General features: G+C 47.7%; 1 protein-coding gene and 2 long non-coding RNA genes across 3 annotated transcripts; 2 read left to right on the top strand and 1 right to left on the bottom strand.

Annotated features, from left to right (window-relative positions):
• The first annotated feature begins 7,660 nt into the window (after positions 1 to 7,660).
• LOC148938069 (uncharacterized) lies at positions 7,661 to 13,201 on the top strand. Its single transcript, XR_016138757.1, has 5 exons — positions 7,661 to 7,794; positions 7,875 to 7,982; positions 8,193 to 8,448; positions 9,513 to 9,625; positions 9,863 to 13,201. It is a non-coding gene; the product is annotated as an uncharacterized LOC148938069 (long non-coding RNA).
• A 69-nt stretch (positions 13,202 to 13,270) lies between these two features.
• Positions 13,271 to 15,878, bottom strand: LOC148938068 (uncharacterized). The gene is made up of 4 exons (XR_016138756.1): positions 15,589 to 15,878; positions 15,362 to 15,492; positions 14,836 to 15,012; positions 13,271 to 14,742 (listed from the first exon to the last, which is right to left on the bottom strand). It is a non-coding gene; the product is annotated as an uncharacterized LOC148938068 (long non-coding RNA).
• Positions 15,879 to 15,896: 18 nt separating this feature from the next.
• On the top strand, positions 15,897 to 16,826 carry LOC148938067 (uncharacterized; the record flags this gene model as incomplete). The annotated part of the gene is made up of 1 exon (XM_089085092.1): positions 15,897 to 16,826. A coding segment is annotated over one exon (930 nt), but the record flags the coding sequence as incomplete, so codon positions are not given.
• Positions 16,827 to 23,124: the final 6,298 nt, after the last annotated feature.

Raw genomic sequence — 23,124 nt, 5'->3', positions numbered from 1 at the left:
GGCAGGTGGGGGGGAGACCAACCGTCTCCCCGGGAGAAGAGAGTTCTCACCCTGTCTAGGAGCTGGGGGTCCATCCTCTCGGTAAGTGGGGGCGCCCATGGTCTCAGCTTATCCAGGACCAACTTGTATGGGCATCCTCAAAGATCCATTTCCAGGGACGAGATAAGCTCGCCCCAGGCCTCGGTCTTCGCTTTTCTTATGGCGCCGCCCAGCGCCCACCGTGCGGCTCGGTAGGCGTCATGGGCGACGCCAAGGTCGACACTCTCCCGGCGGCGGGTTCGCTGCTACGTCCTCCTGGCATGGGCGACGGAGACCCGAAGTTGGGCAATCTCCACCGTCCACTAGTATGCAGCCCGCCGCCGAATCGGCCGAGAGCGTGACATGGATGCATCGCAGGCATCCGCAACGATGCCCACCACGCTCTCGGCCTCCTCCTCAACGTCAACGGCCACCTGGCGGTTGCCGTGCCAGGTGGCCGCGAGCACCGCCGTCCTTAGGCGGTCGGTGTCCATCTTCTTGAGACGTGGGCCGCCCCCCGTCGGCCGGTGGCGATTGCCGCGCGCCATGGATATCGATCCCCATGGAGATGTACAGATGGTCGGAGTAAGTCTCCACGGAGGTCTCCACCCGCCAATCCCTAATCATGCACGCGGCCGGGGGAGTCGCCAAGGTCACATCTATGTGTGACTCCCCATTGTGCCGCACGCATGTGGCCTGAATTTAAAATTACCAGGCCCATGCTCGCCACCCAGCTCTGAAGAGCTTCGCCCCTGGGGTCTGTTACCGAGGAACCCCACAACGCAGACTTTGCGTTGAGGTCCCCGGCAACTATAACGGAGCGGGGGAGAAATCTGCGAACGCAGTCCCCCGCTCTCCCCAAGTAATCTTCAAACTGGGCGAGGCTCCAGCTCGGGGGAGCATAACCACCCACAACGCAGATGAGCCCCCATTGCACCGCGACGAAGCCCTCCCCCCTCTCCCTTAAGGAGCAAGAGGGGAGGCCCGCGATTGGCCTCCACACAATGACCACCGTCCGATCCCCGAACCAGTGTGGATGGTTTTCGGGGACCCGGTAGGGCTCGGCGGCTATTCCCAAAATACAACCATGCTCTGCCAGGCTTTGGACGAACAAATTCTGGGCCCGGCAAGCATGGTTGAGGTTGGCCTGGAAGAGACTAGTGGCCATTACACGGCCGTCGTAGCCTCCTCCAGGCCCACATCCATTGGTTCGCCCCCTTCCCTATAGCGGGGCAAATCCCGTTTGGGTAGGGGAGGGGGAAGTCCTGCTCGGGAGGGGGGGTGGGGTGAACCACTCCCCCTCACCTTTCCGGGCGTTCTTAAGCGCGCTCAAGGCGTTCTTAAGCGGTCCGTGGCACTGCGCTGATCACGGGAGGGGGGGAGGGGCCTGTCGCCTCCTTCTTTGGGTTGCCAGCCATCCTTTATCCCCCACACGGTGGTCAGCCCCGTGGCCGGCATTGCGGCATACGAGGCATCCCACCTTCCCTCTGCATTGATTGGCCCGGTGGCCAGCCTCATCACAGAAGTAACAGACACCACTGCGGTCCTCCTTATTAGGACAGTTCTGGCGGACGTGACCCATGCCCAAGCACTTATAGTACTGCAGGGGTCGCGCCGCCAGAAGCTCCACCCGGGCCACCGCCCAGCCCACCGTCAACCGTCCCTCTGCCGCCAACGCGGCATTGGCGGGACGGACGGGACAGCGCACCCAACATGTCCCGAGGCCGCCGGGTGCACGCCTCACCTCGCCGACTCTGATGAGGGACCTTTCCAAGTTGTGGCGGGACGCGATGGCTCCCGCCACTTCCTCTGAAGTGACCGAGTCTTCCAGATCCTTGACTCGTATCTCGGCAGTTTTCTCCGGCCGCTGGATCTTCACATCGTCGCGGCCGGATAGAGCCTCCCTCATCTTTTGGGCCAAGACATCCGCCTTGGCCCTACCATCTTGACAGGGGACCTCTAGTATTAGAGCCCCGAGCACTGCTCGTCTCGGGCGTATCCCCGAGATACCTATCTCCTCCAGGCTCACCCTCTGGCGGATGAGACGCATCGTCTCTTCATATCCGCCAGGGGGGCAAGTCAGAATGACTGCCGCTGAGTCCGGAGGTTTCCTCCCCGGAGGTCTCCCTGCCGTCCTTCCCTGGGGGGGAGAAACCTCACCCCGCGAGGACTTAGTCCTCCCCGCAGGCTGCCTCTGGCGGGCCTGCGGTGCGGGGGGTTTTTTTCCCCTGTCTTTTACTGGGAGGGGGGGAAAGTTGGGGGTTTTGGGGGTCACGAGGATCCCCTTAGCTCCCTTCCCCTTCTTCCTCCTCCTCCCCACCACTTGCGCCCACGACGCCGGACCAGTGTCCGGAGTGGGGGCTGCCGTCGAGCGAGACACCCGTATGGCCGGGGTCTTTAGTTCGTCGGGCGGGCGGGGGGTCTCCCGGAAGGAAACGTTCCCCACCGCTCGTCCCGCCGCTGCGTCATTAGGAAGGGAGGAGGGGTCCACCCCTTGATTCCCCCTTTCCTTTCTTCTTCGTCCTCCCCGAGCTTTCTCTCCTGGGGGACCGGGTGGGGGAGGGTGGCGGCCCAGGGGGGCACTAATGCCCATCCCCAGCAATATAACGGGGAGAATTTTCCCCAATGCCCCCTCCAAATCCCCGATTGTCAGGGGAGCTCCCTCGCCGGTCCTCCGGGTCGGAGGCGAGCGCCGATCGGCGGTTCCCGTCACGGTAGGAGGGGATGCCTCCCCAGTGCCCTTCGCCAAAGGTCAAGACGCGGAGGGAAGATTTCCACGCTAACGATCCGTGGCCCTCCCCTCCGCGTCGTCCTTATCTCCACAGGGGGGAGAAATCTCCCTCACCCGTACCCCTCCCGCCCTCCCCTGCCCCAGTATCTACTAGGGGCGGGGACCTGCGCTGGCGAGAGCTTTTTAGCTCCCGCAGCTCCGTCCTTAGCTCCTCGATCGTGGAGCGTAAGTCCGCGTTGTCTCTATGCAACTGCCAGATCTCTTCCTTTAGGAGCCTTCGCTCCCCGTCTCGGGCAGAAGCAGACCTCTAGGGCTCTAGTGTACAGAACCTCGCAGGCGGCGGCCATCTCTGCTGTGGCATCCCACAGCAGCTTTTGCCACTCGCCTTTGAGATTCTTGGAACCCTGAGCCACCTTTCTCACTTTGTTCACCGCCTCTCTGGTGAGTCCTTTCACCGAGGCGGTGGACTGTTGACGGAGATCCTCCAGCATGTCCCTCTCCGCGCCCATTATCGCGTCCAGCTTCTTGCTGGGTGCCGGGCGCGTCTGGGGGTCAAGGGCTACCTTGAGGGCCTCTTCGTCCTTCTCATCTCTCCTCTTCGTCTTGGCCTCCAATCGCTTGGCCGCCGTAAACATCCCCTTGTGTGAGGGGTCTATGGCTGGTCTGCCCCTTCCCTTTTTGCGGGGGCGAAGGGAGGCCGAAATGGGCAGCTCCTCGCCCACCACCTCTACCTCGTCGTCACCGGAGGGTGAGCTTGCGGCTGGCCTCTTAGTGGCTCCGGAACTAGCCGAAGCCGCCGACACGCCCGACGTCACCGACTCCATAGACGGAGACGACTTCAGGGCGCCGGGGACACCATCTCCTTCCGGAGCCTTGGGCTTCGTGAAACGAGGCCCAGGTCGTCGGGGAGGTTGAGCCCGCAGCTGGGTGGGATCCTCCTTCGATGTCGTGCCCGAGGAGGGGTACGTGATATCCCCCCCCACCTCTCAACCGGAAGAACTCCTTGTACTCCGGAGAATCCGGAGACAGGTCCGCCGGGACCTCCACGGGTATCCCTTTCGAGGGTTCACCCCGTGGTGGGGATCCTTTACCCCAAACATCGCCTTAAGGGGGCGACTCCCCTCAATTAAAGACGGCACGACATTTAGAAAATTGTTATAATTGGCCATGGTTGCGTAATATAAACACACACACCGCGACCCCTCTCCGATCGGATCCGATCTCGAGGGTGAATCCGCCGCTCCGGGAGTGGGTATTCCCCGCACGTGAGTGCGGAGTTGTCACGTGGGCTATCCGGCGATGCGGGGATGTAACATCCGTACCGCCGGTCCACACAACGGCATCATCCCCGTGTCGCGGTGCCCTGGGCAAGCGTGGTGCCTCTACGGGTGCAATACCCACATGAGGCTATGGGCCGGGTCATTCCTCACATCCCTCCGAGGGAGGCAGAGTCTCCGACCCTAGTTCCCCATGCGGGTGCCCAAGACTACACCGGCCACCAGACTCAGACCTTGGAATATGTCTAAGCGGCCCCGGTGGCCCTAGGCCGTGAGCCCTGCCTCGGAATACGTCCGAGCAGCCTCATGGCCCATCCACGCAATGGCCTTACGGGGAGACTGCGGACTCTGCCTCGGAATACGTCCGAGTGGCCCCGCAGTCATCCCAGAAAAACTCTTCCCATGGGCGGAGCACCGCCCCCCGGCTTGTGTCAAGCCCTACATTTAGTCAGTGTTTACATCTCGCCTAACCGGAATGTGAGATATTCTGACTTCGTGTTGGAAGACTTAAGGTCATTCATAGCGCCGCTCAGAAATAAAAAGTTAATCATCGCGGGCGATTTTAATGCCAGATCCTACACGTGGGACAGACTCAACAACATACGCGGAATTGTTATGTGCCTCTTCGCTGGATTTATACCTGCTCAACGAACCTGAAGTACCTACCTGTATTCGACTTCAAGGGTCCTCCGTTGTCGATTTTACTCTGTGCTCACCAGCAATGAATTCCTCAGTTGGATCGTGGAGGATACGTAATGATTATGATATAGTGTATAATCGATCATGTATTAATTGACTACCGAATTGACATCCCTTCGGTTCAGAGAGTTAACAAGCGATTTTTATTTATTACATGGAGAACGAAACAAATGGATAAAGACAGATTTGCGGCAGCAATGATCGCTGGCTTTTGGGCGCACCCTCATGAGGAGGATCTAGGGACTTCTATTAGGAGAGTCACCTCTGTTGTGCGACGCGCCTGCGATCTGTCAATGCCTCGCATTCGGAAATGCAACAATAATAAAAAACCAATATATTGGTGGAATAGCAAGATTAAGGAGCTGCGACAGCAGTGCCAAGTTTTACGCAGACGATTTACCCGCGCCAGAGCGCGCAAGACAAGACCAGTTTGGGAGCCGATGCAGCGGGAACTTAAAGGGTTGCAGAAGGCACTGAAACAGGCCATAGTGAAAGATCAAGCCTGGAACGACATGTTGGAATCTTTGGAGGGCGACCCGTGGGGTCTGCCCTACAAAATAGTCAACAAGAAGCTGAGAGGCTACTCATCGCCCGTATGCGAATCATTGGAGCCGGACTTTATACGTAATACTGTGCGTGCGCTGTTTTCCATTGGCTGGCGATGTGGACAGGCCTGAGAGAGGATACAATTTCCAGGAAACATCGGAGGTGACATTGGCGGAGCTGCGACTGGTCGTGGCCAGATTCAGGAGAAATGAAAAGGCTCCTGGACCCGATGGCATAAAGTACCGGACTCTGACTGGTACGTTCGAGTATTGTGCTGACCTGGTTTGCTCAATCTTCACCGGCCTCTTGCGAACTGATGTCTTCCCAGCCGAGTGGAAGCACGCCAGATTGGTTCTGCTTAGGAAGCCGAACAAACCGCTCGACTTGTATTTGTATTCCTCCTACAGACCGTTATGTCTTTTTAATACCTTTGGCAAGATCTACGAAAAAATTGTAGCCAATAGACTCACGTTGTTTATCGAAAGTAGAGAGCTGTTGTCGACCCGGCAGTTTGGCTTTCGACAGGGCCGATCCACATAATAAATGCTATAAATCGCTTCACAAAGGTGGTTAGAAAGGCCTTTGCTGCTGACCATTGCATGGTTGCGGTGAGTCTGGACATATCGAATGCCTTTAACTCTGTCCCATGGACTGAAATTCTTAGAGCTCTCGTGGAATTTGAGGTCTCCGACTATTTATATAGCGCGCTGAGTGATTATCTGAGGGATTGCAGAATCTCATACGTTAACAGGGATGGCCAATTGGAGGAGATAGAGGTGAATTGCGGGTTCCACAGGGGTCGGTTTTGGGGCCACTCCTCTGGAACATAGCGTTTAATCGCTTATTTGAGGGCTTCCTTCCTCCTGACTGCTCAATTTGTTGTTACGCCGATGACACCCTAATGATTGCTGAGGCTCCGGATTTCGAATTGGCTAAAACGCGTGCGGAGTTGGCCTCCATCATGATCATTAATAGGATCCAGGCTGTGGGGTTTACCATGGCCCCACATAAATTTGAGTCTGCCATCTTTGTTAAGGGGCGACCCCCTTTCATGCCCGGCACCAGATCGTTGAACCTTGGTGGGGCGAGGGTCCCCGTCGGATGTAGGATTAAATATCTGGGTATTATTCTGGATACGAGGTTTAGCTTTAGAGAGCACTTCTTGGCTCTGATTCCAAAAAAAAATGAAGGGAATTTCACTGGGCCTGGTCCGGCTGATGCCACACCTGAGGGGCCCGGGCCAGAGACGGAGAGCCCTATATGCTTCGGTTCTTCAATCGATCATCTTCTATGGCGCACCTGTCTGGGCCAAGAGTTTCGACTTTAAGTCGCTGTTGTCCGAAGAAGTCTCTAGGGCTCTCTCGGACAGACAGCCTCGAGAGTTATCTCGGGATATCGTACCCTCTCTAGAAACTCATCCTTCTTATTGGCTGACATCTTGCCATTCGAAGTTAGGGCGAGGAAGCTCCGCAGACTGTACTGGAACATCAGAAGGATAACTAAGCAAACGGGGAACCCTTTGTCCCCACAGGACAGAGCCCGTCTGAGGGCGGATTCGGATTCCGAGGCCCTCGTGGAATGGCGACAGCTACTAGACGTCGCCAATCATCATACGCCTGGATATAGGGTAGTCTCTGCGCTGGGAGAGAGGCTTGGGGCGTGGACCGGGTGCGACTACGGGGCGGTCACTTTCAGGACCACGCAGTTGTTGGGAGGTTACGGCGTTTTCGATATACGATTTCCTATATATATAGAATTGGGAAAGCTCCCCACTCCTATTGTGACTGATGCAACGGTCGAGAACCGGATACGATCTGTTCCAGTGCTCTGCATGGAACAGAGAGAGGGCGGAACTTCGACGAATAATTGGTAATGTTGAAAATGCCTACGATTTAATTACCTCACTAATAGATAGCAGGGAAGCTTGGAAGGCTTTTCACCGATTCGCGGAGGTTGTTATGGGCGCGAAGGAGATATACGAGAGGGCTGTACAGAGACTGCCCAGTGAGAGGCGCCAGGGGCCTTGTAGAGCCATTCTAACTACATATTGTTTGTAGGGGGAATGGATCATTGGGTCTTTTGTGCGTGTATAGGCATGTGTGTATGTGTCACTTTTGTTCTTGTGTATGTACTGGACGGATCGTGGTTGTCAATGTTAATGTGACTGAGGGGAGTCCGTGATGAGTTGTCTGTCAACGTTCCAGGACCCTCCCTCGCTAACAGTCGGCCGATGACAGAGATGGTTCTAGTGGGTATGCAAAGCTGGGAGGCTCTTCGTTAGACGTGCCTCCCACTTGAATCTCACACCCCCCAGTTTCGTCCACTGGTCTTCTGGAAGATTTCCTCTATAAAAAAAAGGGTTAGGTTAAGTTAGATTAGGTTGGGTCTGCTCGTGGCTGCGGTGAGGGTAAGACGTGTTCGTTTCGTGCTCCGCTTCTTGTACCTGTAATAAGTTTTTGAAGTGATTCTTCGCATATGTAACCCTATCCATTGGATTCCTGGTACTTTTTGCTGTAGAATAAGGTATAATTTGCATGATTAATTATATTAATTGCATATTATTTCGCATTAATCGTACTTAGACGAAAGATCTCCCGTTTTAGGGATCATCGCAGTCACGGCAGGCTCCCCTGTGACGTTCTTCCCTGTAAATCTGTTAATAATCGTCATAATTACTAACTACTTTTTTTTAATAATGTTGTATAGTCACTGTAAGTACCGTATTTGTCTTTAATTAATGTATTAAAAGGATGATGCAATACTAAAAAGGTATGTCGTACGTGGCATGTGCTCAAAATGGCCGTCATTCGCCGTCTTATTCATTGTTCTGGCAAGATGGCTAAACGGCGGCCACAGTGTGTAATTGTTGCGTCATCATTACTTATTCTCGTACTGAGTGTCATTAAAGTGTATCATTGCAGCCATCTCGTGCTCCACGCGGAGTTTGTTACTCGGTAATCTTGTTAAACAATCGGATTATTTAATTTTTTGGAAGTATATATCGAAAGTGTGGTGCGCCGAAATTGGTTGGAAACCTGGAACTTTCTCTGTGCTCTCATTTCTTGGAGATCATTCTTCTGCTTTGATGAGGATATACTGTGGAAATTATTGAACGTCTGGATGAAACTAAATATAAGGTTAAAATAATCTGTGGAAAGTACTCCCTACACATTAGTGGTATGTCTTTGAACAAATTATTAATCTATATTAATTTATTTTTATTTCTATTTGGCAGTGGAGTGCTCAATATAAACTATTATCTACTTTATAATTTTTTGATTTATTTTATTTTAATCTATGCCATGTGGCTGTTCTCGTTCTTTTCTCTCATTATTTATGAAAGATCTCAAGTATTTACAATTTTGTGTTTGAAGATACGCTATTTTTTAGCAATTAGTTTCAGTTATTAGTCTGTTATACGATAATTCAGACTTGCCATGTATATGTTAAACTATAGTGTCGTTACATACTATTAGTATTTCAGATGGTTAACATGATAAAGTTTGCCTGTTGCATAAAATTGATAAACTCTTATGAAATATACGCACTCTCACTGCTTCGTTATAATGATATGAATACGTTTATTTGTCTTTATTGATACATTTATTGAAAATATTGAATGTAACTGTAATACTATTCTGCCACGCTGATTCACTATATTTTATCGTAAGTTCGCAAGCTTTATATGATTATTCTCTCTTTTAATGATACTGTCTTTATTCAGTTACTATATTTACTATATCTCCTCATGTATATTTAAGTCTTCTAATTTAACAATCTTATTATTGATTGACTTGCGAAATTATTGATTAATTTAAAGTTTTATTATATGCAATCTGTGCCGTACTTTATGTCTCGTGTTCGTTATCGTATCACATTGTAGTATATGATATATAATTTTTCATATATTTTTACACGTACGTTATGTATCTTTCAACTTATCTCATAAATTTTTAATTCTGTATTTAATAAACTTTTGTTATTTCAATAATTATATATTCTATAACTTAAGTTGAGTGTGAGGAAGCCACCTCCCGGATAATATAGTACACGTGGTGCACACTTTGTGCCCCCGGTTATATTTAGGTTGGCAACATTGTTCGATCATAACCTGACAGTACTTGACATACTTCTCTTTTAATTTCTTAATACATTAGTAACTTTCAAGTATTTATATACGTCGGCCTAGTCATAATAAGTATAATTTAATCAAGTTTAAATATAAATGTGAATTTTTGCAGTGTGATGCTGTCCTGTGATCCTCGTACTGTTGTGTCATTGTCTCCTTTTTGACGATATAATAATCAAGGCTGTTATGCCTCTATGTCTCTTAACATTGAGAATTTGTCACAAGGTAAATAATTTTATACACTTTATCTTATTTGCTACTATTACCAGTGACAGTATCTTTATCACTTCTAAATATAATATGTTTTTATACTTATAATTACTAAATGCCATACATGTGTTGTGATTAGTTGTGAGGATGTTAGCCCATAAAAGCGGCCCATCCTTATCAATGTTACTTCTCATCTGTGATGAGAATTATATGTGTGTTTAATATATAAATACTTATTATTCTCCTTTTTAGAGGTAAATCAGCGTTCTGTATATCCATTGAGCTTTGTAATATTTGGGAACTTACCAAGGATTTTCCATTGACGTTTTTATCAATCCTAAGACAATATATTTCGGTGCCTAAGCACATGTATGGGCTGCGTCGGGAGATTTCTTACTCAAGCATACGATATGACCATCTCTATTTGATAGATGATACTGGCGTATTACAATCCGACTTTATATGCGTGGTAACGCAAGACCTGCCTCATCTTCGGCGTTCAATTCAAGATTCCGTCTTCCGTATTCACTTTTATTGTCTAAATAATTTTCTGCGCTCAATTACTATATATCTTTCGTAAATTCTTTCTTAATTTTAACAATTAGTCATTATAACCATAGTTTAGCCTTAAATCTTTAGTACTTTGCAAATAATCGATTTTTATATCCAAATAGTTCTATGATTGTTTTATTTTTAGTATTAATATTACTTTAACTCAATTAACGCTACATATACAGATGAATTGATTGATGCATTGCATATTATTTTTATTTAATGTATTTTTGTTTATTCAATGGATTGATTTTATTAAATACTGCGCGCCACGGAGGACACTTGTGTTAAAATAGTGCAAGATTTAGCTTATTAGTTTATTTGGTTATACTGGAGGCGATATAGACATAACGAGCTAGAGTATACTTAATATAGAGATTTGGATGAAAATGTATTGCATCACATTACGTGTTGCCACGTTGCTTTTGATTGGCTAGTGTTAGTTGTCGGATATTAAGTCCTTATTATTTTGATATTGTCTTGAGAAAAGTCTCTGCTGCATATGTAATGAAAACTTTATTGAAAATCTTTATATTCATCTGTGTATGTTATTTCGAGTGATATTGTTTGCCGACTCTTTTGATTTTGCCGATCTTTGTTACTCCAACTATTGTGTTTTTGTTTTATACTGAGAATTTTTCGCGAATTCTTTTGTGAGAGGGAACATGACTACACTAGCACCGTAAGACTTGATCAAGCCAAGCTTATTTACGTCGATAAACTTTATATGATTTGGCCTTATCTTGATGCCTATGCTCCGTTAATTGATACATTTTTGAGAAAACTTAATAGTAATTCTGCCTAGCGTCTGCCTCCCTCCTTGATAGGGGTGATTGTGCCCCTGAAACAGTATTTTAATTTATATACGAGCTATCATAGTTGAGTTCTTACAAATAATATTACTTTTAGTTATATCATCGTTGTACAAACCGATTAATTTCTTATATTTAGCCTAAACAGGTTATACCTGTTAATTTGAAACAAACTTTAGTTAGGCCTATTACGTATAAATACATCAGTTAAATTGTAAGGATTACGTATAACACGGTATATGCAATATTTTTCACTTGGAATTCGATATTTAATTTATGTGTTATATGAGCTATTTGGAAAAATGTGATATTCATAAAGTAATATTATTGTTGTCTGATGTTATCAAATTTTTCTTTCATTATTGAAATGTTAGAGGCACAGCGTGAATTATTTAATGATTCTGCTTATCTTGCTGTACTGTTCTGAAGAAATTTAATATAACTTTGACGAATACTTTATAATGGGGCGAATAAATATTGGAAATATTATAGTCATAGAATAAGATAGGATAAGAAATACGTTTTAATTGCGTTAATTTGTACTGTTAAGCTGTCTTATGCATATACATATGTGCACAGTTTACTTTACTAACTTCAGTTGCTTTAATTTCATTTATTTATAACGAAATTTCTCAATTAGTCGGGATAACTCTGTATCTTAAGATTTATATTACATCATATGATCATTTTGTTCTTGCAGGCGCGGTATTGTCTTTTATTTTACTTGCATATTTGCGTGCTAGTATACTAAACATGGCGCGTCTTGGTGTTGTGGCTGCTCGAATTGATTGCCTTACTGTTTCAGTGAGAGCAGGGTGTGTGTTGCGACGTATACCTTTTGCAATTTCTCATTTATTATTAATCTCTTATTGTAATTTTGATGTTCTTTTAAGTCTTTTTAAATGGAATAAACCTTTTTTCTTAAAGTATAGAGATAACTTCTTATACACAGTCGTTGTCTACTAACTATCTTAGTTTATTTTCATATATAAAATCTTTGTGTTGAAATGATTTAAGAATATATTATTTAGATTTGTTTTTTTTTTTACTATTTAAGCATTATAAATATTGTTTTATTATTGATTATTATATTCATAACTTGGATTCCTTGTAATATTTTTGGATACGGTCTGTTGGCCACTGCATATAGATTTCTTTTTAACGAATATTGCTGAAATAAATGAGATTAATATTATATTATGTAATTGAGACATGCATATGCACTCCATTGCTGTCGCTTGCAAGAGCAAACCCTTTGTCTTCGATATTATATTTGTTAGCTTGGAAATGGCAGGGAGAATGTATCTTGTCTTCAAATTTATAAAGTATAATCTAACGTAATTACTATGACATCATAACTTGTAAGTTTCATGCCTCTTGGCAGCAGCTTTCTACTCAATTAAGATATATACCAACTCTGCGGTTTTAAATTTGATATCCTTTGATTTATAAATAGATAAGTCGTTTTTGCATTCATATTCATGTACAGTTAGGATTTTTATTTTTATTTTTGCATTAATATATATTATCTGATAGAGTAATTTTAAGTAACCAGATTATTTACTTGTACTGCAAGATTCAAGCTACCCTCTTGTGCCTCATTATTAATACTATTGTTTTGTCTATTTACTTACGTACTTATTTACTTACTATCTTATATTAATTAACATATTAGTTTGTACTGGCTACGTTGAATTTTGTATGAGAACGGGATGCATTATACAATGATTGTATTTTGCAATCTTTTGTGCATCCATCGACCTCTTATTATGGTCCTGATGCTCATGGCAGTTTTTCGAGCTTGAATAAATTCGCTCCTAAAACGTAAAGATGGCTCACTATGTGTCGCTATTGTTTATTACCTATATAATCCATCCGCATACATATGTTTTTATGTTAAATAATGCAAGAATTTATTATTTTGATTTGTCTTTATTATGATCAAGTATTACAAATTCAATACTTTGTTTAATTATATTTGCAATTAAATTTCTTATAATGAAATCGATACGTAGCTTGTTGCTACTGGTATATAGGTCTCTCCCTCGATGAATGTTGCTGAAACAAATAAGTTTAACATTATATTTTGTACCTGAGTAAAAACTTGTAATGAGTAATGACTGTCTACAAAGATGAATCTTTCGCCTATGATACTGATTCTATCAGACCAGTAATAGCTATAAGAATGTACTTTGTTTATACACTTATTAAATATAATTAAGTGAAATTACCACTGTACTCACTTATTGAGGGTATAATATCTCTTGATAGTGTCTCCCTATTTATGAGAAGTGTGTTTACTTTATGATTCTTAATTTGGCATTTCTGTTTCCATAAGTCATGTTGATTTAATTTATAGCGTTAATGTTTTAGCGAATATTTAATTTTTTATTTATTTATATAGTTTTTATTCGTTGGATACATGTTTGGCTGTTAAATTATAAACAGTTATTGACTATTATTATTTATCTATTTTATTATTAATTATCCTTCTGAGCGTTGCTGATTTATTGATCTCGATATATTATTATTATAATTTTTCTCCTTCATATAGGAGCATTACATGATTTGTTTGTTCATGTGTTTTCTGATGTTTATTTACTTATTATTATAATTTTTTATATTTCATTCTTGTTAGATTGTTTCTACCATTCTTTTAATATTAATTATAATAGCGTTATGTTAAGTTGCTCACTATTTTCTTATCTTTAGTGTATTATTTTAACTATTTATTATTATTTATGTATATACAACATGACTGGGAACATTAAGAGTTGAAGATTTAAGTAAGATTTGGAACTTTTTGTGCTGGTCTGGAAATCCGTATAGTCTTTACTAATAGTAGCGTGGTCTGAGACCTATTTATAGAATAAGAACGTATACGTTAACTTACATTGCACTGCTGAATATTCATCTCATCCAGTCGCTGAAGTCCTGAGTAATTCAGGCTCGCTCTCTTCCAGCGATGTGGCTCTGAGATGTGCGTAATCCATATCGATATACTTATCTGAATCTGATCTCTTGGGACACGTCATGCCACTGCATCATGAGGGAGTAGCAGTGTATAGATGTCATCTCAGTTGGTCTATATCTGTTGAGAAATTGTGTAAATACAGTTTATACATAACAAACTGGTATTATAATAGCAGCAAAGTAGAACTAATACAGCCAAGAGTGAGCAATGTGATTCAAATATCACCAGAAGTCTCTCACCTGAATTTCTTCTCTACTACTGGACGGATATCTCTTTGAACGACTGCATGAAGACTTCCCACCTCCATGCAACATTGGCGGGACAGGAGACGGTCACTCCTGCGAACAAATCAAATTATGTGCTGTTTTTCGTGTACCTACTGGATAGCTTCTCGTTGACGACTGTGTTGAAACTTCCCATCTCAACACAACAATGGCGGGACAGGAGAGGATAACTCCTGTCAAAAAATCAATCAAAATTATGGACAATGAGTAAATTGATTGATAATTCACCCCCCGCTGCCTCTCGGATGGTAGTGGGGCGGCCTCGTGGGGAGAATCCGCTCTCCGTGCGGTCGTCATCGCGCAACGGGACCCCTCCTGCAGTGGGAAGGCAGGAGGGTCGTGGCGCTGGAGGTCGAGTCCCTGCCTCCAGTGGGCCTTCGTTAATCGGCGTAGGGCAGGTAGGTGTTGAAGTACCTGGTCAGATTAATGATCAGAGATTTGGCAGGGGTGATTCCTATCCCAAGGAGACCTCTAGCAACGTGGAGCTGGATTCGGCCAGATTCCCGGATCCTGGAATTGCGAATGTAGATAGGTCACAGGAGTATGTTGACTATCCTATGGAAAGTAGTCTCCATAGTAAGGACAGAGAAATTGGTAACTTACCAGGATGCAGTAAGGATATTGACGGACAAACCGACGATGTGATCAGCTTAATTGAGTTAGACGATGACGTTAGTTTTGTCTCATACTCATACGCGGGCATGGAATCCTCTGCCAACTTTGGTGAGAGTCCTGCCTACTCGGCTGGTAGGCCGAAGAAAAGAAGATTGGGCTCCTCGCCTAAAAATAAAGAGAAAGATCGCTTAACTATAGGACAGAAATTAGAAATTGATGACAGAAGGAACATGATAAAATTCCTTAGCGTAGCTGATGCGGGAAATCAGGTCGTGGAATGGCTTAGTGAAGTGGAGAACTGTAGGAGGAAATCTAGTTCTTTGCAGGGCCCGGTCAGTAAGGTGATGAAAGTCAACCTTTGGTCGGCGAAAGGAGCAATTGAGGACATTATCTCCAGGAAAGAGGCTAGAAACAAGGATGCTATACAGGGAGCTCATTATCAGGAGCTCAAAGAAGAAATTAATAAATTAAAAGAAGAAAATAGGATGCTTAGACAATCTGTAAAAGTACTTACGGATAAACTTAACAGCAAGAGGCCTTCTGCTGATAGCAACCCTGTGGATCGTCCAACATACTCCGCCGTTACCAAACTTCGCTCGAACGAAGAGATGAGTAGTCGTCCTTTCGCGGCGGTACGGGAGATAACTAGAACAAAGAATACTGGTTACATTGAGAATAATGATAGATATGTTAATAAGACAGATAACAGTAGAAAGGAACGGAGAATAGCGAATGAATTACTTGTCCGCTTTACGGAAGCGATGAGGTCGCTGATGTTGGATGATACGGTTGAATTGGCGAAAGATAGGACACTGAGTAGATCTGATATCCCGGAGATTCGGCGTGAAAGAGTGGAAAGGCACTTGGGACCAAGTCTGAAAATGTCACTGGCGGACAATGCGCCGGCATCCTCCTCTGATATAGGGGGAAGGGACTCGGAGAGGTGGGAAGTTCCTAGAAGAAGCAAAAGAAGAAGGCCGGGTAATGGCGTATCGGACGCGGATTTCGGGAGAGGGAATGAGCCAAATGATAGAGTAAAAGAAAATTACTCAGTCCAACAGCGTACTCCACGTCAGGCGGCTCCCAGAAGAGCCAAGCCGAAGGCGTTCTCTCCCAATACAGCGGCTGTATCTATAGTAGTGGAGGATGGTGGCCCGTCATACGCTTCGATTCTTGGTAAAACTAGAGAGAATATCCCACATCAGGAGCTCGAGGGTCTAGACACTAGGGTCAGACGTGCCCTTTCGGGTGGAGTGCTCTTGGAGTTGAGAGGTACTGATTCACACAAGAAGGCCGATGCACTTGTTGAAAAGATGAGAAATGTAATAGATGATCCAAGAGTCAGGATCAATAGACCAAATAGAAATGCAGACTTGAGACTCACGGGATTTGATGACTCGGTCACGGCGGACGAGATTAGACAGCAGATCTCGGCGTCTGGATGCTGCTCCCTGGAGAGTGTTAGAGTCGGTCCTATCAGGATCGCCAGAGACGGTCTCGGGATCGTATGGGTACAATGCCCACTGCAGTCTGCGCTGAAGCTTTCCGATGTTGGTAGTATAAAACTGGGATGGGTCAGGGCCGTTAGAGTGGACCTGCTCCCGACCAGGCCTGTTAGGTGCTATAAATGTTTTGCCAGAGGACACACGAGACATCGGTGTCCCAGCACGATCGACAGATCTGGCTCGTGCTTCATCTGCGGAGATCCTACGCATAAGGTAAATAGATGCAGGTGTCGTCCGCACTGTCCCGTGTGCAGCGAGAGGGGCCTGCCTGACGGACATAGGGCCGGTAGTGAGGAGTGCCCGCCAGTGTTACCCGGTCCTCTTCACAACTTAAGAGATAGATCGCTCAACGGTTCCCAATCAACGCAGGGGAAATCCTCCAGCCGGGACAATAGCACACGCGGGAATGATACACTGAACAATCCGAACAATCCGAACGATACTAACAATATGGATATTGAACTCACAAAATGAAAGTCATCCAAATTAATCTTAACAGATGCTCGACAGCGCAAGATTTAATTATTAACACGATTGTAGAGACTAAGACTCACGTCGCAGTTATTTCAGAACCTTATTTGGTAAACCGAAAAAATGATAGATGGTTTTTATCTAGTGATAACCCCCCTACGGCGGCTTTATATATCAGCGATAAATTTGCGTATAACTGGAAATCCTATGACTCTGCGCCGGGTATCGTGGCGGCCAGGGCCGATAACTACTTAATAATAAGTGTATACTTCGCCCCCAGTCGATCTCTTAGGGAATTTGAAAAATTTCTAGGAACTTTATCGAACATCATGGCGTCCGCAAAAAATATGTATATATTATTGGCCGGAGACTTTAATGCACGTTTCCAAGAGTGGGATAAAAGTAGCAACACTCGTGGGAGGATGCTCTTCGAATGGTCCTGTGGACAAAATTTGAATCTATTGAATACTCCCGGTGTTGATACGTGCTGCAGGGTACAGGGGAGCTCGATAGTAGATCTAGCATGGGGCAATGGTCCATTGATGAATCTAACTCCGAATTGGAATATTTCGGAAGAATATAACGCGTCGGATCACAAGACCATAACTATAGATGTTCCACATGATGGCCCTAAGAAAACTCCTAGCACTAGGGAATATTTTCCTAGGTGGAGCTTGAGTAAACTGGATAAAGATAGATTCCTGGCGTCATTACATGCGGGATTCTGGACTCTTATAGACGTTGACAAGATGAAATTGGATCTTCTCATTCAAAGAACAATGAGAATCATCAGGGACGCATGTAATGTCGCGATGCCAAAAGTCCGTGGACGCCCGGGTAAAAAACGAGTTTATTGGTGGAGCGAGAATATCGCGGGGCTCCGGGATGAATGTAAGAGGGCCAGAAGGATGTATACCAGAGCGCGGGCCCGTAGGGACTGTTGGACCTGGCAACAATTATGGATAAAGATGAAAGCGGCTAGGAAGAATCTCGGAGTCGCCATAGCAAGAGCCAAGGACGAGGCATGGCAGGAGCTGATCGATTCAATTGAGACCGACCCCTGGGGTCGTCCCTATAGAGTGGTTACCGGGAAGTTAAGGGCATTCACTCCTCCGATTTGCGAGACCCTGGAGTCGGAATTTGTGGGCAGAGTTGTGGCGCATCTTTTTCCGCGTGACGATTACTGTGATGTGCCTTGGAGCTTACATCCGTGTACGCCTTTGAGTAATATTCCGGAAATCACTGTCCCGGAATTGGAAATCGCAGCTAATAGGCTTAAAAATAATGGAAAGTTCCCAGGCCCAGATGGGCACACTTACAAAATTTTGATACCTGCGGTCGGAATTGCGGGAGAGTCATTCGCTAAACTGTTCTCAAGATGTCTCCGGGAATCACACTTTCCCGCTGATTGGAAGATTTCTAAATTAGTACTCTTGGATAAACCGAACAAACCTGTAGACAGTTTGTCCTCGTTTCGGCCAATCTGTCTACTGAACACCATGGGTAAATTGTTCGAGAAACTGATAGCCAATAGACTGAATGAATTCTTGGAGAGAGGCAATTTGCTCTCAAACCATCAGTTTGGCTTCAGAAGTGGCAGATCCACAATAGATGCTATAAGTAGAGTATTAAATATAGTCGATGCTGCGAACAAGGCCAACTGTTACGCTGTATTGGTCAGTTTAGATATAAGAAATGCATTCAATTCCATTCGTTGGAACGTCATTATGTCGGTATTGGAGAGGAAGGGCGTCCCGGATTACCTGAGAACTATAATCAGAGCTTACCTGTGTAACAGGAAAGCAATGTATGTGGATAAGAATGGTGACCTGAAGTGTTTTCAGATCACCAGGGGGGTTCCACAGGGCTCGGTTCTGGGACCGTTGCTGTGGAATATAGCTTATGACCAAATACTCATTGGTGATGACGACGTTGAAGGTTGTCACATTGCATGCTACGCTGATGATACACTTCTGGTCTCAGTGGCCAGGAATTTTGCGACGGCGATTCGCAGAGCGGAGGAATACACGGATACGGTTGTCAACAGGATAGAGAGGCTCGGATTAAGTGTGGCTGTCGAGAAGACTGAGGTGGCGGTTCTTTCTAAAAGGAATCTTGCCCTACCGAACACTTTAACGGAAATCAAAATTCGTGAAACTACAATTAGAGTGTCCAATAAGATCAAATATCTGGGTCTAATTTTAGACACGCAACTTACGTTCAGGGAACACTTATTATATATCATCCCTCGCGCAAGGAAGCTTGTGGGGGCTGTTAGCAGGCTGATGCCAAATTTGCGGGGGCCGGGTCAGAGGAAGAGACGGCTGTACGCCTCTGTGGTGCAGTCCGTAATCTACTACGGTGCTCCCATCTGGACGAATCGCTTGGATTACAGATCATTCCCCGTTAAGGAGCTGGAAAGCATAATAAGAACGCTCTCAATTCGAATAATTTGCGGATATAGAACCATCTCATATATAGGGTCCACACTGCTGGCTGGCATTTTTCCCTTTAAAATTAGGGTGGAACGCCTTGCGAGTTCGTATTGGAGGGAGAGGGAAGGAAGAGTTGAGAATGTAACCCTCTCTCTTCGCGCGAGGAGGGAATTAAGGAGGGAGGCAGACCGTAGGGCCATTGAGGATTGGAGAGCGTTGCTGGAGGATCATAGGCAGGCGGGAGTTAGAATTAGGGAGGCATTATCCCCGTTTCTCGAAATATGGCTGGGCCGTACCCATGGCTCTTTGACATTTCGCATGACTCAACTGCTGAGTGGCCATGGTTGTTTCAATGACTTTTTATATAGGATGGACCGAGCCCCCTCTCCCGTCTGTGTTCACTGCGCAAGCGGGAGACGGGACGATGCGGACCATACCCTGCTGGAGTGCAGGGCCTGGTTCTGGCAACGATATCATATGTATGACTCTCTCGGCTTTGAACTGGGGGATATTGATCCTCCAGACCTGGGGAGAATTCTTAGGGCCATGCTGAATGGACAGCAACAATGGACTGCTGTGAATGTGTTTGCGGAAAAGGTCATGTCTGAGAAAGAGAAGGCGGAGAGAGAGCGGCAGGGGATCGGTTAATCTACTTGCGTGTGCGCCTCCATTTGGGAATTCTCGAGCTGGTTTTCGGCGGTCTAGGTGCTCTTATTATTCCGTGTTCCTGGTAATCTTATATCATATCATATGGTCACACCCGGCGTGTGTTCATGTATGATGGGTTGCCCTAATACCCGAAGGTAATAACCCGAGAGTATAATTCTATTGAATATCTCTATGTAGATATGCGTTCTACGTACCACAATATGGACTAGTCCTGTTTCGGGCAGGTTATCCACCTTTCTGGAGCCACACAAGACGTGTGCTTTCTTTCTCCTATTCCCCACTCTGTTGTATCCTCCCATCGTTGGAGGAGGATGTGTGTATGATGCTGTGTGACTGTCCAGTATAAATGTTTGTGTCTGTTTGGTACTTTAGGTGACGAATGATTGTGTTGCCCTTTGGGGCCATGACCAGGGGGAGGGTTCGTGATGAGTTGTTCCGTCAACGTTCCAGGACCCTCCCCCGCCACGGTCGTTGTGTGTATAGAGGAGGTTTAGTGGGTAGGCGAGGCTGGGTGGCTTTTCGTTCGACGTGCCACCCACTCGAATCCCACACTCCCCACCAGTCGTCAGGTGGGGGTCTTGTGAAGATTCCTCCTCTCTAAACAAAAAAAAAAAAAGGTTAGGTTAGGTTAGGTTAGTCTGCTCGTGGCCCCCCCCTCGTGATGGGCCACCTTGTCGTGGTGAGGGGGCTCCCTGCTCCAATGACCACCTGTTGGCAGTACCGGGGTTCTGCCCCGGGAAAGCCCGGGTGCGAGGCGCAGGGTCTAAGGCCCATCGAGCGGGTGTTCCCGCAGGCATGTCGCTGCATCGCTGAGTCTTCCTGGCGGTGCGGCAGACATATGCCATGGGGGGGGGGGCTTGCTCCCCCCGGGAGACGGGCTGTGGGGCCGCCCGGACGTATTCCGGGGCAGGGTCCACAGTCTGGGTGCCGTCGGGGCCGCTCGGACATATTCCGAGATCTGGGTCCGGCGGCACGGTGTGTTACGGGGCAGGTCGGGCTCCTTAGCCGGGCTAAAGCAACCGACCTAGGGGAAGGCCACCCCGAAGTTAAACCATTTTCATAAATATCATGGAAATGGACAACAAAAGGATTTCGAATTTACTGGGGCGAGGGGTTTCGGAGCCCCAGGTCCCGGCGTGTTAGGGGGGGGGTATGGTCCCGGTCTCCCCCACGTCGTCATCTTACGACGGGCGAATAGCGGAGTTGTCGGCGAGCTTCGCTAGCCCATTGGCTATCGCACGAGAAGGCTTGTATGAGCCTTGTGGAGCTTCGCTCCAGGATACAAGGCTCAGGCCTTGTGCCGTTGGATTGGGTCGCATTCCACGGATTCCTCCTGGGGCCGTGGTAACACGGCGCACCTAGTTCCGTAGAGGTGTGATTAGGGAGACGGTTCGGAGACGCCTTGGCGGCCGGATCGTCTTCAGGCGTGATATTCCGGGTACGCTCGTGGGGTTGACCCCTGACGTCCCGGGATTCCATGAGCGTCTCACGCCATCTGGGGCGTTTGTTTGCGTCCCAGGTTGGGACGACGAGCCGTCGGACTCTGAGGGTTCAGTCCTTCACTGGGTCTCGGAGTACGAGGAGGATCCAGCGGCTTTCGGGCCCCTGTATACTCCTGAGAGGATTAGGGGAGGAGCGGATGAGCTCTTCACACCTGTGGTCTGCTTGGGACCCAGGGTGGATGCGGCTTCTGATCCTCCTCCCTCGGTTTCTGGAGGGGGGGTGTCATCCGGCGCGGCAGTGCCGGTTCCCGCCGTTGTCGGGCCTTCGGTCACCTCGGTTGAGGTGGTCCGTCCCCCGATTGCCATCGTCGGAGTCCCTGGCTCTAGTGGGCTAAGGACTCCAATGGAGTCCGATTCGGACCTCGGCCCTTCCAGGCCGCTAAAAAGAAATAGGGGCCGCACCCGCAAAGACGGGACGGCCCCTATGCGACCCGCGTCCCCGACGGTCTTAGAGATCGAGAGGGCGCGGGTCAGTGGGGATCCTCTACCCAAGGCGGTGGGTGTTAGGAGAAAGGTTCCGCACCTCTCCGTCACTCGCCGCCTTGTGGTGGAGGAGGACATATCCTCGGATGAGGACAGGGTGGGCTCGCTCCCGGTCGCTAACATGACCAGCGACCAGCGCCGGGAGTTCGAGCATTTTGCTCGACAAATCGAGCACATGGCACCCTCCGAGGTGTCGTCGCACGCCACTCAGTGGCTGCATGAGTTGGAGAAGGACCGAAATTCCTCCTCCTCTCTCCAGGGATCCGTCTCGCGGCGGATGACGGTGAAACACTACCTTCTCCGGGAGACTATTTATGCCTTATATCGGACCGCCGCGGGACGGATGGGATCGTCTTCGGATCCCAGCAAGGTCTCGTCCCTGGCGAGAATCGCTTGCTCAGGGACGAGGTGGAGCGGCTTTCCGCAGAGCTGGAGAAGACGCGAAGCGCAAATAAATATTTGCGTAGCGTCTCTCCAGCTCTGGGCTCCATCGGAGGTGTGGCCACCCGGTTAGCCGGGTCTGATCCCCCTCTGGGCCAAGAGGCGCTCGGCGGGGAGACTCGGGGTTTCCGCCCCATCTCCCCTGTGGCGCCGCAGCAGGCCCTGGACACCGAGGTTCTCCGAACGTTAGACCGGATGACCGAGGCTCTCCAGGGCCTGGCTGCTCGAGTGGGGGCCCTCGAAAAGAGGAGCCCCATTCCCATCCAGCGTCCTCCATCTTCTTGGGGAGCTGGTGGGAACATCGATAGTGGTCCCTCGGGGGACATTGGGGGTGGTTCGACGCCCCTTCCCCCTCCCCCCGAGAAGATGGTTGTTTCTCCGGTGGCGGGGCCTTCGCTCCTCGTTCCGGAGCCTATTACTGGCGGCGGTGCGGCCTCTTGGTCCACCGTCGTCAGACGCAGCAGCAGGAGGGTTTCTGCTGGGGGTGTTTTGCCCCCTCCTCCTCCTCCTCTCCATCCACCCCCTCCTGCCTCTAAGGGCAAAAAGGGGGGAAAAAGAAGGCCCGGCAGGGTGCTGGTGGGACTTTGGTCCCACCTACCCTTAAGCCCGAAACTGCTGGCGGGGGTGGACCTAAGGCCTTAGGGCCTCGGTCTATTATCCCCCGTCAGCCAAAAAAGGGGGGCGGTGGGGCCGCGCCGGTATCAACGGGAGCTTCTGCTCCCTCGGCCGGTGTCGGTCTTCCGCGTGCCCCGGCGGCTGTCAAGCCTCCTC

This window comes from Pogonomyrmex barbatus, unplaced genomic scaffold (genome assembly GCF_055798465.1).
Source record: "Pogonomyrmex barbatus isolate J1 unplaced genomic scaffold, ASM5579846v1 scaffold1, whole genome shotgun sequence".
NCBI lineage: Eukaryota > Metazoa > Arthropoda > Insecta > Hymenoptera > Formicidae > Pogonomyrmex > Pogonomyrmex barbatus.
This window is presented reverse-complemented; position numbering and strand designations above follow the sequence as displayed.